The 16,920-nt window shown below is 44.0% G+C and overlaps 1 protein-coding gene and 5 non-coding genes across 6 annotated transcripts in view; 5 read left to right on the top strand and 1 right to left on the bottom strand.

Annotated features, from left to right (window-relative positions):
• The first annotated feature begins 154 nt into the window (after positions 1-154).
• AC3HAE_022455 (transfer RNA proline (anticodon AGG)) lies at positions 155-226 on the top strand. Its single transcript has one exon. It is a non-coding gene; the product is annotated as a tRNA-Pro (tRNA).
• Positions 227-753: 527 nt separating this feature from the next.
• bbs9 (Bardet-Biedl syndrome 9) overlaps positions 754-16,920 on the top strand; it is a gene marked incomplete at its 3' end in the record, with an annotated part of 66,344 nt that continues 50,177 nt past the window's right edge. Inside the window, exons 1-8 of the mRNA XM_084471939.1 lie at positions 754-839; positions 2,048-2,170; positions 2,608-2,764; positions 5,119-5,183; positions 7,166-7,279; positions 12,441-12,615; positions 15,945-16,029; positions 16,804-16,915. Of these exons, the coding sequence (XP_084328065.1) occupies positions 2,059-2,170; positions 2,608-2,764; positions 5,119-5,183; positions 7,166-7,279; positions 12,441-12,615; positions 15,945-16,029; positions 16,804-16,915 (820 nt within the window). The 5' untranslated portion in view covers positions 754-839; positions 2,048-2,058. The remainder of the gene's footprint in view (positions 840-2,047; positions 2,171-2,607; positions 2,765-5,118; positions 5,184-7,165; positions 7,280-12,440; positions 12,616-15,944; positions 16,030-16,803; positions 16,916-16,920) is intronic.
• AC3HAE_022452 (transfer RNA proline (anticodon UGG)) lies at positions 3,133-3,204 on the top strand. Its single transcript has one exon. It is a non-coding gene; the product is annotated as a tRNA-Pro (tRNA).
• On the top strand, positions 3,560-3,631 carry AC3HAE_022451 (transfer RNA proline (anticodon AGG)). Its single transcript has one exon. It is a non-coding gene; the product is annotated as a tRNA-Pro (tRNA).
• AC3HAE_022450 (transfer RNA proline (anticodon AGG)) lies at positions 4,427-4,498 on the top strand. The gene has a single exon. It is a non-coding gene; the product is annotated as a tRNA-Pro (tRNA).
• On the bottom strand, positions 4,716-4,787 carry AC3HAE_022479 (transfer RNA proline (anticodon AGG)). The gene has a single exon. It is a non-coding gene; the product is annotated as a tRNA-Pro (tRNA).

The following is a 16,920-nucleotide window of genomic DNA, read 5'->3' as shown; positions in this document are numbered from 1 at the left end:
TGCTACTGCAACTGCAGTACATGAAAAGGGTCTTTAGATGGCAGTAGCGTGTATATTTTCGCAATGTGCCCTGAAACAGTCCAGTTTACAACTTCAGAACATATGCAACGTGGCGTTGCATTCCTATACCCATGGCTAGGCAGTTTAACGTACCGGCTCGTTGGTCTAGGGGTATGATTCTCGCTTAGGGTGCGAGAGGTCCCGGGTTCAAATCCCGGACGAGCCCTCAGTTTTAATTGAATAGATAGCAATTAACTTAGGGACATTCTTGGACTTCCATGCCATTAATTTAAGTCCTGTTATAGGCAAACAATACAAAATAACTGTGGTTATAATCAAACACTCTATAACTAAGTTTGACACTTGAATGGATAGCTATTAACTCTGTACATTCTTTGACTTCCATGACATTCATTTAAGTCAAGTTATTGGCAAACACAAAATAACTATAGTCATTTTGTATAGTATAGTTATAATACACACTAACTAAGTTTGACACGGTGTATAATTGTCAGCAATTGAAATAATGTTAATCGATGCATCCATCACCTCATCAATTCCATCTATCCTACGTATTATTACTAACTAACAAACTGAAACAATGTTTGTACCCTACAACCTAATAACGGAGGGACGTGCCCTTGTAAATCCATGAACTCATTTTCCCAGCCTCCTTTAGTCCGAGCATGCGCAGTAGAGTCGGCTTCACCGTTAAGCGTCAGTGCTATGACAACAAGGGGATGACTTCAGCAAGTTGCTTAGGAAGACACAAGAAATGTTTTTTTTTGTCTGAATAAGAAAACGTCCACCTTTTAACGAGCCAGCATCTTCGTTTAAAGGTACAGAGACATGCAAGCAGACTAATGCATCTTGTTTACTTAGATAGCATGTACACATCGGAGATTAGTAGCGGGTTGCTCTGTAACAAGTCACCTGGTAGAGCTAGCTAATTAGCCAGCTAACCTACTTATGTGAAATCTAACGTTATTTGATCAAGGTTCAATCAAATAAGGTTAGCGGTGACCTTAAGACTGCTTAACGTACCTGGATACCGCTGCACCATTCACCCCCTCGGCGTCCCACACCGCTGCCCTGCAGACACCCATCCATCTAATGAGACTATTCTTCCATTTAGTCTCTATCCTCTCCCATAGTAAAACAATTGTTGACACTATGATTCAAACTCAACGACTAAAGCTATACACGTGGCCGTACGTCTTTCCAAGCTTCGTCATTCGAAATTCTAACTGGATAATTAGTCTCTCATTTATACTCCCATGAGCTGCTTCAGTGTCATGACAAACTCTGATGGACATATCCTCTTATGTTTCTGTCCGTCTGTTAAAGCAAGCCTCTCGTGACGGGTCTTATAGTTACACATGTTTGAAGCTACAGTCTCAGTTGGACATGTATAGTATGAATGCAACAGGTTGCACCATGCAAAGCCTACTTGCCCTATCTTAGGCGGGAAAATTCACAACGAATTAGGTGGATGTTGAGTTCTCTGGATCATTTTGGATATCAGTGGTGTGCAATTAAACTTTCCTTGATAAGTGGTGGTACCCCTCCATGTTCCATAGATGCAACCATTTTACCGTTTATTCTTGCATCCTCATTCTCTCTCCCTCGCTCAATGGATTAGCTGTCTGTTCCACCTGCTCAGCATTTAGCAAGAAGGAAAGCTGCTTGAATCCCCTCCCTACTTTGCCACCCCACCCGACCAGACCCAACCGCACTCACCTTAAAGATCATTGGGTCATGTGACCTGCAATCTGCTCGTAACTGCAAAGTCAGACCACTCTGGATTGTATCGGCATACAGGCCAATCCAGCTAGTCTGCTTTTATTAATAACCTTCCTGCAGTTATCTATCAATCAATATAAATATAATTTAATGTTTCAAATGATCAATGCCATTTGTATCTGAAGGGCAGTTCTTTTCATTTTTACCTTTGTGACAATGAAATCGTGGGATTTATAATAAAAGTCTCAATATGACTCAATATGACTTGTTTTAATCATTTTTAACTATTTCTTTAACTGTCCAGTCAGAGGCAGCATGTCTCTCTTCAAGGCCCGGGATTGGTGGTCTGCGACCCTAGGTGATGGGGAGGAGTTTGACCAGGGATGCCTCTGTGTGGGAGATGTGGATAACAGCGGCGCAGGTCACGGTCAGTTTTATGTGTGATTTTGTGTAACGTTATGTGAAACAGCTGATATGCTAATGGTTCATTTACTAATTAGTGCAGGACAAAACATAGCAGCTATGTCATTTAATAGCAGTTGTCATCAAAGCCCAAAACTTTGAACTTTAAAGCAAGTTAATGTAGTGCTGTATTTAAAAAATGTGGGCCTAGGCAATATTAAAAGGCTTAAAGTTAAAAAAAAAAAAAGAAAATTCTCATTGCATGTTATAATATATAAATGTCCAAAAAACACCATCAATCTTGGCTGGTAGATAACACAATAGGGTCGTAGCAGGTTATCTTAAATCTTTTGAATGCTTTGTTTGTTGTTTTCTAAGTTAAATTACACAAATTAAATTCAAATTACATTCACGTCGAAAGGGCAATCTGCCTCATCTCTGTGTTGTATCTGGTCCTTGCAGACAAGGTGGTGGTGGGCAGCTACATGGGGATATTGCGGATCTTCTCCCCCCACAGCAGCAAGGCTGGAGCGGGAGCTCACAGCCAGGCTGACCACCAGCTCCTGGAGGTCCAGCTGCAACACCCCATCATCCAGGTGGAGGTGGGCAAGTTTGTCTCGTGAGTACACCAGCTTACTGGCTACACTCTAGACCAGGGATGGGCAACTTTCATGATAAAGGGGGCAACAATTTTTCATCATCACCATCACATGACCGCGCACTTCAACAAATCGGATATGTAAGAAGCTACATAATAATTCTAAATAAGAACAAAATATTTTTATATATGTCTGTTGTATGTATGTTTATTGAACCGACATACAATAATTGCATATTTTCCATGCTCAAATGCATTTTTAATATGTCTATACTCTTGTTAAAAGACAAATACAACAAGTTTGTTATAAAAGAAACAAACAGCCACATGAGTGATTAGTACAATAGGCGTTGGATTCGAGTTACCATGGTCAGTTTTCCTATGAGACTGGCTCGTTGGTCTAGGGGTATGATTCTCGCTTTGGGTGCGAGAGGTCCCGGGTTCAAATCCCGGACGAGCCCTCGATTTTAATTCACCTCACCCACACCAAGTAGCTTGAATCAGGGTCTCTCTTAATGATATACTTGCTGAATATTAATGTCAATCTTTGTGCATCAAATCTGCATCAAATGAAAAGAGTGTAATCCGTGAGCCTGTTTCTCTCTTTTGACTTAATGTGCTTCATTATTGAAGAATTGCTCACACAAATGTGAGTGCTCCCAAACATGCTGGCCACTGAGAGAACAAAATCCCTGAGGAGTGGAAAATGGGCCTCTGGTAGCAGTCTCCAAAATGAACTCTCCTGAAACAGTCCAGTCTACAACTTCAGAGCGTATGTTGTATTCGGCTGACCATGTTCAGTGACAGATATAGACTGGCTCGTTGGTCTAGGGGTATGATTCTCGCTTAGGGTGCGAGAGGTCCCGGGTTCAAATCCCGGACGAGCCCTCAATTTAGGTTGAATTGATAGTAATAAACTATGGGACGTCTTTTCAGCCAAGTGCTGTTGTAGGCAAAAATACAAAATAACTATTGTCATAATAACACAACATAACGAAGTTTGACATTTGAATTGGAAGCTATCAACTCGGGGACATCTTTTGACTTCCATACCATTCACTTAAGTCCAGTTATTGGCAAACACATAACTATAGTAATTTTGTGTAGTATAGTAATAATACACACCATAACTAAGTTTGACTCTTGTACACGTTTGACACTGCTTTAGAATATGTCATCAATTTAATAAACGATAATCGATGTCTATTCGCTTGTTAAACGACAAATACAAAAAGTTTTAAAATAAACAAAAACAGCAGAATGAGTGATTAGTATTTTTTTTCAGTGCAAAGGGCCCACATACATCATCGTTCAATGATGGCACAAATTGAAAAAAAGCGGCCCACCATTAAGTGCAACTAGCATCATATTCAGTGCATTTTTGCTCCCACTCCACTTTTAGAATTTACACACATTTCCCCCATATATGTGCCCAATGTCACCCACAGCAGGTAGCCTGAATCAGGCTCTCTCTTAATGCGACACTTGTGGTTTCGCCTGCTGGCGCACAATAGATTGAGTATCAACGTCAATCTTTGTGCAGCCAACACACATCAGATGAAAAAGAGTGTAATCCGTGAGCCTGTTTCTCTCTTTTGACTTAATGTGCTTCATTATTGAAAAACTGCTCTCACAAATGTGAGGTCTCCCACACACGGTGGCCATTGAGAGACTGGGTAGACTGGCTCGTTGGTCTAGGGGTATGATTCTCGCTTAGGGTGCGAGAGGTCCCGGGTTCAAATCCCGGACGAGCCCTTAATTTAGGTTGAATGTATAGCAACTAACTTTGGAACATTATTAAAGGTCTGTTCATCTAGGTGCTGTTGTAGGCAGAAATATAAAATAATTATAGTCACAATAACACACTCCATAACTAAATTCGACACTTGAATGGATACTATAGTTATTTTTTCCTACAACAACACTCTAATAATATTCCAAAGTTGGTTGCTATCCATTCAAGCTAAACTCAGGGCTCGTCCGGGATTTGAACCCGGGACCTCTCGCACCCTAAGCGAGAATCATACCCCTAGACCAACGAGCCGGTCTGCATAAGGAATCTGAACGTGGTGATCCGAATCCAACACCACATTGCATATGTTGTGAGGTTGTGAACTGGATTGTTTCAGGAGAGTTCATTTTGGAGACTGCTACCAGAGGCACGTTTTCCACTCCTCAGGGATTTTGCTCTCTCAATGGCCAGCATGTTTGGGAGCACTCACATTTGTGAGAGCAGTTTTTCAATATGTTTTTCAATATTCAATGTGTGTGTGTGTGTTGTGCACGACCCAGAGCATGTTTGGTTGGTCGGAGCAGTGTTGGAAGATGGATGACAATGATGATGTTGACATCCTACTTTTTTTTTTTTTTTACAGGTGTTCAGATCAGCTCCACCTGGCTGTTCTTCAACCCAGAAAGCTCTCTGTGTACTCTGTCTCAGGTAAGATACCCAGGCATACTCACTCACTCACTAGGGCTGTTTGAAATGTGATGCAGAGAAACGTCTTTATAGGACACGTCGGCCAGAAGGTTACCAAGGATACATTCAGTGAGACAATGGGTGAACAAGATTCTTATAGGGAAACGTTTGCATTGTGGGTAGTGAATACACAGGTAACAAAAGTGAGTGGGGGTGACCATCGTGGAGAGTTTAGGATTGGCGGGAGAGGCCAAGTGTAACTACAATGCACTATGGGGGAAGTGGACATGTCTGCAAGCAAGGCTGCAACACAGTTAAAGGAATCTACACAACAAAGAATTCAGCCAATTGGCATAGCCTAGACTTCGTGGCTACAATGGTAATGAAAATGCAAATGATCTTCATAGCTCTCAGTCAGAGAGAGGAAGGTAGGTATCTTTAGGTACAGTGAGAATGTATACAATTCCTCATAATTTGAAAAGTAATTACAAAAAAAGGTTAATACAATTTGTAGTATAGTTATGATTGATAGTTCCACGACAATATGACAATATATATCCGGGGACGAGAGAAAAATGTCTATCAATAGATATTTCCCTCTGTCGTTCCTATCACTATTTTACTTTGCGGTCATTCTGACCCTGCTTCCTCACTACACGTACAGGACAAATACAGAAACAACCATGGAGGAGAGTGAAACAGAAAAAAGAACGAAAAGCAATCTCAAACAAGTTTGAAAGAGTCGTTGGTGTGCGGATACGTGACGAGCAGTGATTTATTTTGATCTCTGTGTCCGATTGAGGGTTAAGCTCAGTATAACCCCACGGGTTGTGGCACATTTCATATACAACATAGCTCATAATAACGCTCATATAGATAACAACGTTACTAAAAAAGTATCCCAAAGTTGCCGTGGGTCGTAACACGCCTCCTTCCTAGAACGCTCAGCCAGAAACAAATTTTCTTTATCTCATGTAATGTTTGAATTCGAGCTGACACAGTGGGTTCACTTATGCTTTAACAACAGACCTGTGGACGAGCCGAGTTACGCAGAGTACTCGTTTTGATTGTACTAGTGGAGATTTCTTAAACTTTAATTTTTAAAATTATTTTGATATTGTACTTATTTTGTTTAATGGCTGTGATTTTAACTTTTTATATTCCTATACTTAAGTTTATTGGCAGCATTTAGAATAAAATGAGAAAATAGAAAGTGCATTTCACTTGTGTGATATTTAACAATTATTCGCCGAAGGCTCCGTGAATAGTGGGGATTAGCCTGGGCTATTCCCCACTATTCTAGTATTCTATTATATATATTATATAATAGTATTCACTATTCACTATTCTAGTATATACTACACGTGAACACTTAAAAAATACAAGAAATACAAGATAACACTTTTTGCCAGGATTTATTAGTTTTTATTAGCGGTTTATTTGTTTTTATTAGCGAGACGACCATCACGCGCACTCAAACATTATCCAGAGTTTGAAATCTCAATCATGGGATATTGCCAAATATCCCGAGATAGTGAACCAATCAAATTGCACCATCTTAGGAGGTTCATGTGTTCACTAAATATTGTTATCGAATTATGAAATGACCCATATCGGGATAAATTATTTTGTTTATATCACACAGCCTTAAAACACACACACACCCACCTACCCACAAACACACACACACACACACAGACACACACACACGCACACACACACACACACGCACACACGCACACACGCACACACGCACACACACGCACACACACACCCCTACAAAAACCACTGACCTCCCTTTTATTGGATGGGCCGAGAGTGGAAAGAGCCACCCATAGCTCCAAGAAACACTGAACTGAATTTTCCTGTGGTTTCACTTTGTTGATAGAGTCAAGCTAATGATCCCCAGTCCAAGAATATATTAGCGGTCACCATGCCTCTTACCAAAGTGTGTGTGTGTATGTGTTTGTGTGTGTGTCGGTCGGTTCATGTGCGTTGTACAGGCACAGCAGGGAATGTGGAGCATGGGGCCCAGTACCAGCTGAAGCTGGTGTATGAACACAACCTCCAGAGAACCGCCTGCAACATGACATCTGGCCCCTTTGGAGGAGCCACAGGTACCGCACGCACGCACGCACGCACGCATGCACGCACACACGCACGCACACACGCACACACACACACACACACACACACACACCCTGAAGTACATGCGTGTACAATAATATACTCTTTCTGTTTTTATAAGCCCACAATGTTCTCTCTGTCACTCAAAAAGTCACACACACACTCATATGCACACACGCACACATTTGCTAACGCTCAAACACACACTCCTCAAATAGAAAGTGATCCAATAGTCCATCTTGCCAGACCAAAGTATCTGGCACTTTCTCCTCTTGCTCTGTTTAATACCACACACACACACACACACACACACACACACACACACACACACACACACACACACACACACACACACACACACACACACACACACACACACACACACACACACACACACACACACACACACACACACAGGGGGAAGCCCCTTTTAAGAACTTGAAATAGCAGTTAAAAATAAAGGCTGTATTGTGGAGCCGTGTGTGTGTGTATTTCTCTTGGACACAGGGACTAGTTGAGGGCTTTCCCTTGATTAGTTTTTCCCAGAGCCAGTGACTAAGAACGATACACATCCACTAAACCTGCCTGCCTGTCTCCTTTTGTTTCATCTATACTTCAGCTGTCTTTCCCTTCATTTCTAGTCTTTAGAATTGGATGTGTTTTTTCAGTCATGCCAGTTTCCTCTAGCTCTGGGGAGCTAGAGGAAAAACACAGACACACACGCACACACGCACACACGCACGCATGCACACACGCACACACACACACACACACACACACACACACACACACACACACACACACACACACACACACACACACACACACACACACACTAACGCTTTGTTTTATTCTGGTTATATACTTTCCCTCGCTCTCTGTCAGTCTCTCTTTTATTCATCATTCTTTTTATCGGTCTATCGTGATACATTGTACGGCAGTAACAACAGAACTTTTCCTTCTATGGTCATTTTTAATTTTCAGGCAGCGTTTGCTCCCTGTATCGACCACTAGATGGCAGTAAAGGATGTAAAACCAGTGCTTTGTAGAAGGAGATGCTCTGCTAGGATAAATTATTAGTGGCACCACCACTGCATGGAGTTGGATCCACCGGTTGCCCTCTATGGCCTTGCTAAGGGGCATGGCATCAATTAGCAATACATTTTCTGCTATTGTGCAAAATGAACAGCCACAATTGTCAATTAACAACAACCTTTTTTCTTTCTGTTTTCAATATATCAATATTTCAATCACTGTTAAAGTACTGTGACTATTAAGCCATCTAGATTCTCTCATCCAGAGCGACATACCAAGCAGGGTAGGGTCTGAGGCTCAAAGATGCCCACAGGGCTATAGACTGCTGACCTCGGGGTATGAACCCAAAACCCTTCACCTGGTTGTCAAACACCCGAACCTGACACTGGACCACCCATGGCCAACATATACTGTGTGTGTAGCGTGCTTCACGACTACAATCTGACAACCTACGCTGGTGAAACTAGGTTTCAGAATGACAACAGTTCTGTTCTCCGGTCTGGATCATCCCGTCAGGGCTGCCCCTCTCCTCTGACTCCAGCCCTGTGTGTCCGTCTGTCCGTCTGTCAGTCCCCCGCTCAGTTGACAGTTTACTGGTTTATTGTGCGGTGGGTTGTGCTAATCGGATGAGTGCTGCTTGGGATACGCGATCCCAACGCTGACACACAACCTCCTCACTGTTAGCCCAGCGCTAACCTGGAGATGAAAACCCCACCACTGACAAATGAGCATCTGCTAATGCTGACAAGCACGCAGGCACGCACTCGCAGACACACACACACACACACACACACACACACACACACACACACACACACACACTCTTACATACACACAGCTTGGTACACCACATCCACAGTAAACATACAATGTCCAATGAAATTCTGTAACACAACTCTAACTAAGCATATATGCAACACAAACATGGTACACCACACACCTGATCAATGAATTCAAACACATGCATAACATCAACCATACCATACACCCACACACACACACACACACACACACACACACACACACACACACACACACACACACACACACACACACACACACACACGGGATACAGATATGCTCATAAAATCTAGACAAATCACAGATGCACGCGTTGAGCCTGTTATAAAAAGTGGAACACACTCTCCTTTATGAATGTGTGTTTTTTTGTCTTAATGTCTATAATAGCGGTCATTTAGCAGTAATGTAATAACAGCTCGCTGCTATTACTGCTCTAACAGCTCCACTGTCCCAGGGAGTGGTTCACGCTAAGGCCACACACACACACACACACACACACACACACACACACACACACACACACACACACACACACAAAGTGTAGTGCAAACCAAAGATTATGTGTGTGTGTGTGTGTGTGTGTGTGTGTGTGTGTGTGTGTGTGTGTGTCATGTACACATGCACACATGCATGTATAAACCCGGGTGTGACTATGTAATGGGTGCGTATGGCGGTGTATTCTTTGTTTCCTGTGTGTGTGTGTGTGTGTGTGTCTGCGTATGTCTTATTCCTAATGGGGCTAATACGAGTGGCTTCCTCCTCCAGCTCCGTGACCTCTGCACCACCACCACCGCCGCTGCCGCACCATAATAGAGGCCCTTTAATGGCTTCTGCATGGGTGTGGCCGCGCCGGCTCTCACACACACACACACACCCACCCACCCACACACACACACACCCACACACACACACCTGGTAAGGGGACACCGCTGGGCCCTCGTTGCGCCCGCCATGCACTGCCCTCTCGCCGCTCGTAATTGGGCAGGCGTGTATGTGTTAGGGAAACGGGGGATATTTTTATTAAACCGCCGCAGTCTGACCGCTCACAACCCTTGCATTCCTTCCACCGGTGCCTGGGAAACCCCGGCCCCCTGAAAAGTGGCAGGTAGTGTTGGTGTTTGCGGCCCCGGTTGAAGCTGTTCCACGCCAACAGAAGCAGCAGCAGCAGCAGCAGCCCAGCGCAGGAACGTCACCCCTGCCCCGTCCTATTCTAGTCTAAAAATACCCCCGCAGGCGGAGGAGAACGCGCTTCAAGGTCTGGTGCTGGGAGGAGTGTGGGGGGGGGGGGGGGGCGGGCGGTTTGGTGAGGCCCGACCTGTCTCTGACGGATGAAACGTTTGCATGCTCCTTGGGAATAAAAAAAAAAAGCATAGGGGGTCCGGATGTGTGTGTGTGTGTGTGTGTGTGTGTGTGTGTGTGTGTGTGTGTGTGTGTGTGTGTGTGTGTGTGTGTGTGTGTGTGTGTGTGTGTGTGTGTGTGTGTGTGTGTGTGTGTGTGTGTGTGCGTGCGTGTGCGAGAGCCGTCCGTGAGGTCCGTCCACGCTCCCCTGGTCCCTGCTGCACTATTTATACCCTTAAGTCAAAACATTGTTAATAGCATGCTGAATAAGGAAAAGGGTCAGCTCGGCTTCCTCTCCAAGTACTCCTCCATCATATTCAGTCAGAAACATACCGCCCCAGACTACAGGGTACCGTCTGATTATCCTGGCTTCTCACACTAGTATTTGATTGTAATGCAAATACACGCACAAATGCGTTAAGACACACGAACGCCAGATCTACACATCCTCCACGAATCCCATGTTTTCCTCCTCACCGGAAACGTTACCCCCACATGTTGCTGGGTGTCTGTCAAATTCACCTTTAACCTTTCACGTTTGTATATTTTCCGGTGTCCTTAATGTAGGAGCTCTATGACTTATATTGTATGTATATTGGTGCATCATTCAGAACTCGCTGCCTATCAGAATTGTGCTCTAGGTCTCACTGCATTGGTAGTGAGTGAACTCTATGTCTCAATCTATTGGTGGTGAACTCTCAGTCTATAGTGAACTCTAGCTCTCAGTCTATAGTGAACTCTAGCTCTCAGTCTATAGTGAACTCTAGCTCTCAGTCTATAGTGAACTCTAGCTCTCAGTCTATAGTGAACTCTAGCTCTCAGTCTATAGTGAACTCTAGCTCTCAGTCTATAGTGAACTCTAGCTCTCAGTCTATAGTGAACTCTAGCTCTCAGTCTATAGTGAACTCTAGCTCTCAGTCTATTGGCAGGGTTGTATTTGGCGCCGCTCTTGCCGCAAAATTACTATTTAAAGAGCACAGAGGAAATCAAAGTGTACAAATTAGATGGTGTACTTACACATCTCCAATTTACACACACACACAAAACACACACGAGGCATGATGTGTGAGCGTGTTAGCATGTGTGTGTGTGTGTGTGTGGACTGTAGGTGGCTGTCTCTTTGACCTCTGCTTGATGCCAGCGGGAGTTTTAATAGCGCGGCGAGGCCTAATTATAGTGCTCTACCGACACAGCCCTGCTGCTTAACAGCCGAGGTTGTACGTGTGTGTGTGTGTGTGTGTGTGTGTGTGTGTGTGTGTGTGTGTGTGTGTGTGTGTGTGTGTGTGTGTGTGTGTGTGTGTTTATACAGCAGGAATTTCCAGATGCACACAAACCGACGCACAAAAACACACACACAGTCGACGGAGGTGTGCACCGCTAGGTGTTAATGTAGATATCAGACCGAGGCTCGGGGAATGGCCCGCTGTTGTCCTTCCACAGCGCCCTGAAATAAACCAGAACCAGGAGAAAGCCACCGGGCTGCAGGAAACCCAAGGTGAAGCACACAGTCATTATGGCTGCAGAAACACCGTGTTGGGGGAATGTTCAGTTTCACCACCACCAAGATGTGTTCAGACGTGCTCAAGGTTTTAATCGGTTCAAGTTGAATTAGGTGAAGTTACAATTTTCGATTTCTTGCTTGAGTTTGTTGAAGTTTTAACTTTTTTTAAATGTTGAACCGCTGTCCAACTTTGAACCATCCAATGAAGCAGCCAATGGTCTATGTTTAAATGATGGTCGGGTCCTTGATTCAACGTATTAAAAATCTTTACCTTATCGTCAGATGTGTGCTCAAATCAGCTTATTGTGAGATTAATATTGAATCTCAGATCGACAAGATGCCTAAACTCTACCCGATCCTTAATGACATACACCTAGAATCCAATGAAAGTAACTTCTATCTCTCCCTCTCTCTATCTCTATCTCTCCCTCCCTCTCTCTCTATCTCTATCTGTCCCTCTCTCCTCTCTCTTCCAGGCCACCACTCTGTGTGTATCCAGTCTATGGACGGTATGTTGATGTTCTTCGAGCAGGAGAGCTACTCTTTCGGCCGGTTTCTCCCCGGCTTCCTGCTGCCTGGCCCACTGGCCTACTGCCCTCGAACCGACAACTTCCTCACCGTCTCCTCTGCCAGGCAGCTGGAGAGCTACAGGTGGGTCACTGTAACGCATATGTATATAAGTTCACTCTGTCTCTGTTTAGCGCATTCTTTCTCTCACAAATGCAAACACTCTCTCTCTCTCTCTCTCTCTCTGTCCCTCGCTCTCTCTCTCTCACTCGCTCTCCTGCTTTTCCACTCTCTCTCTCTCTCTCCCCCGCTCTCTCTCTATCTCTCTCTCTGTCTCTCTGTCCCTCACTCTCTCTCACCCACTCTCTCTCCTGCTCTTCCGCTCTCTCTCTCACCCGCTCTCTCTCTCTCCCGCTCTCTCTCTCTCACTCACACACACACACACACACACACACACACACACACATAAACAAACTCATACATACTCAAGAGCAAATACAAGGTAGTGATTCTTAGGATTGATTTGTCCAAAATGTTTCTGCCTGAGAGGTCTATTATATCTGTATATGATGTATTTATAATCTATGGGCTGAAGTCCTCGTTCTGCTAGCTCCGTTTATTTGCCCTGCTGGCCTGTCTCCTGCCTTTATGAATGAGAGCTTGATTTGCCGTATACTGTACGTGTGTGTTTGTGTGTGTTTGTGCAACGTGTGTGCATGTGTGCCGGGGTTTGTATAACGGTGGTGTGTGTCTGTGTATACATGTGCATGAGTTTGTATAACGTGTGTGTGTGTGTGTGTGTGTGTGTGTGTGTGTGTGTGTGTGTGTGTGTGTGTGTGTGTGTGTGTGTGTGGTTGTGTGCGTTTCACCGCTAGATCCTCTTTCATATAAATGAGTGTTTCCTCCGACTCAATCTCCCATGATGACAGATATTTCTGATTCCCATTTCAAAGCTTGTGTGTGTGTTTGTGTGTGTGTGTGTGTGTGTGTGTGTGTGAGAGAGACACACATTTGTGGTCTACCCATATGGTAGGCATGTAGATGAATAATCAGTTTCCTGTGGTTTTCAATCTCTCTTTCTCGTTCCCTCTTTCTCTCTATTCCTCTCTTTTCCTCTATATTCCTGTCTTTCTCTTTCTCCCACACACTCATTCTTTGTCCATTCATGCAACACAAGGACATCATTAGCAGAATATCTAACGAAGAGGTGCAAAGCAGCGACAGCCATCGTTATTATGAGTGTTGTTTTAGTATAATTAGACCTGTTGCTGCACTCATTCACACAAGGACAAGCCTTGTAGAAGAACTTCTTCACTGGGCTGCTGTTTCAACATCTGTCCATTCAGCCAGGCATCAGTTACAACCAGAAATGTGTTGCTACATCAAAATGTGTTGTTACATCAGTTCTAACCAGACCTCAGCAACAACCAGACATCGGTTACAATCAGTTTCAACCAGACATCAGTTACAATAAGTTACAACCAGACATCAGTTACAATAAGTTACAACCAGACATCAGTTACAATCAGTTACAACCAGACATCAGTTGCAACCAGAAATGTGTTGGCACCAGACATCGGTTCTAACCAGTAACAACCAGACATCAGTTACAATCAGTTAGAACAAGACATAAATTATATCAAGACATCAGTCACAAACAGTATCATGTAACAATCAATCATTTATTTCAACCTGTAACAAGGCCAGGATCAATTTCTAGGAATAAATTGCCACAAGGAATTTATTACAACCAGGAATTTATTTAACCAGAAACGTGTAGCAACCTAGAATATAGTGCATCCAGCAATACGTCAAAACTAAGAAAAACATAAATAGCAGAAATATGTTACAAAGTGCTCTAAAGGTTTCTGTTTCACTGCAGAGGTTGTGATCATAGCATGAAGTTCCTATATATCCAAATGTGGCACGCTGAAACTTTTAAATATTTATCAAGTATAAGTAATGAATACCTCATCTGTCTGTCACCAAGTAGGGAGAGCTCAACCCAAAAGGTCCTCCGAGCATTTACACAGGGACACACACAGTACAGTGTCCAATGTCCTTAGTTGACATCACCGACTCTGAACGCATGTGAGATTATATGTGAGATGAAACATAGGCTGCATTCAGCCATTATAAAGCGGGAATATTACAAGTGGGACACAGCCTAATTTAATTTAACTGCAAATGAAATTAGAAAGTATGATGGATGGTCCGATTCAGGGAGCCAACTTAAGGTAATAATAAATCACGGATTCAATGTTTGGACCAGCAAAGTTCTGTGTCATGTCGAGCTTGTTCGAGAAAGAGTGGTAGGTAGAGAGAGAGAGAGGTAGAGAGAGAGAGAGATGGAGAGAGAGAGATCAGTTCCCGCCAGTCTACTGTAACTGCCAACCCTCTTACGGGAAATGTCCTGAGGGTGAACACGCCAGCATCAACTGACCGGGGATCAGCCTAAACACTTTATTATTTAGCAGCCCCACGTCATTAGTCTCCGCTGGGACCTGACACACGCTCTCAATCAGAGGGGAAAAGACACCCCCCCTTGTACATGGATCAGATTAATATTAATGCAGAGAGAGGCTCCGACCGTGTGGACGCACCGCAGGACGGCCCGATGCCAAAGTCCTGCAACCCCTCCTGGGTTCCAGAAAGGTCCTGGCGCTGTCCTGGCTTCTCTGGTCCTCGGAGCTAAGGGAAACACAAATGTCACACGCTGGGTTTACAGGTGCAAGTTCCCACGCGATTTTTGGACCGTTAAGGAGGCAAAATGGTGGTACCATCAGGGGGCCCCTCGGATAAAGGCCCCCCTCATATGCCTCAGAGTGGGGCCAAGAGTTGCTCAGTGGGGTTTGGCCTAGTGGGTCGTACGGTCTGGGTATGGGCAGATCGCCTCTGTTTGAATGTGTGTCTTGGTTTACTTGTGCAGTTAAAACGTGCTCACGTGCTCAGTCAGCCGGTCCTAGATCAGTAAATTGCAGAGAAAATATTTAGCTATTCTGTAAAGCTGGGTTTCATGTAAAACTTAAGGATTTTATAGAAGACGGTTCACTGTTAAACATCTGAAGGACTTTACTTTTTTTTTTTACTTCAATCAGATTGAAGTAGAACTTTAAGTCAAGGTTCAGAATGATGGCACGGTAACATTTTCCAAAGTCAGCACAATGTTTTATTCAGAAAGCCCTAACAATACGTTTTGCTGTTCTGGTGAACATGTGTTTTACTGGTGGATGACCACATTGAAGACTGACTAAGTAGGCGTATCAATGACATCCTATGTTCCATACGGCTTTTTACGCTGACGTCACACGTTTTCCACGAAAAAGGAAGAAATTAGATCATGATAGTCTAGAGGTCGGAGTCTATGACTCTCCATCTTTATCTCTGATAGATTGTTACATTGTGAGAATTGCCCAGATTAAGGTTGTGTTGCTGTCCGTGTGTGTGTGTGTGTGTGTGTGTGTCTGTCCCAGGTATGAGACGCTGGCTGTGGCCACAGAGGCGGAGAGCCGACAGGACGCAGAGCTTCCTCTGAAGACAGGGGGGAAGAGACTGACGGTGAGCCACCAATCAAATGTCCCTCGTTTCCCTTTCTCGGCCAATGGGCTCCTAAATTAGCTATGAAGTGTTATCTGATTGGTCGGATGCCAGGAACTGAGTGAATGAGCTGTGAGGAGGGGGGGGGGGGACCAGCCTTTCTGTGACCCTACGCTTACATGTTCCACATCCCCAGAAGACATTTACGCTAGGATCTCAGCCGTAACGACAACTCTGTTATCTACAGGCCACTTACAAGGGCAGCGTTACAGTACAACTGAGTTTGACTCGTGTAATGTCTGAATCACAATTCTGCTTTTGTGTAACTGGTCAAAGGTCGCAGCAGTTTGTAACTATTGCAATTAATTATAATACCAATAAACTTGACTTGTGTTGCGCCAGTTTACAAAGAGCTTTGAACATGCACAATAAAAATAATTATTGCCAACAAATTTAATTAAAGAGCGAATTGGACAGTGGATTAGAATAATGGAAACACTGAATCAATAGAGAGTGGGATGCATTAACCAAAGCACAGAAGTGGAGGAAAAGCGGCAATCAATAAATACAAATAAAATATAAGATGTAATACAAATCCGATAGCACACACAGATAAAGCAATTATTCCTGTTCAGTACGTTCTGCTCAGGAGGATTCTGGCGAGTCTTTCAGGGCAGGAGAGGTAAAGGAATAGGTCATAACATGTGTGTGTGTGTGTGTGTGTGTGTGTGTGTGTGTGTGTGTGTGTGTGTGTGTGTGTGTGTGTGTGTGTGTGTGTGTGTGTGTGTCCTCCAGCCTGACTGGACGGTGGTCCTGGGCGAAGCGGCCCTGGACCTCAGCATTCCCTCCTTCTCCCACGCCTCCTCCTCCATCTGTGTCCTCGGGGAGAGGAACCTCTACTGTTTCCGCGAC

This window comes from Micromesistius poutassou (assembly GCF_964030765.1).
Source record: "Micromesistius poutassou genome assembly, chromosome: 8".
Classification (NCBI taxonomy): Eukaryota; Metazoa; Chordata; class Actinopteri; order Gadiformes; family Gadidae; genus Micromesistius; species Micromesistius poutassou.
The sequence above is the reverse complement of the archived record's forward strand: the minus strand, read 5'-3'. Positions and strand labels throughout refer to the sequence as shown.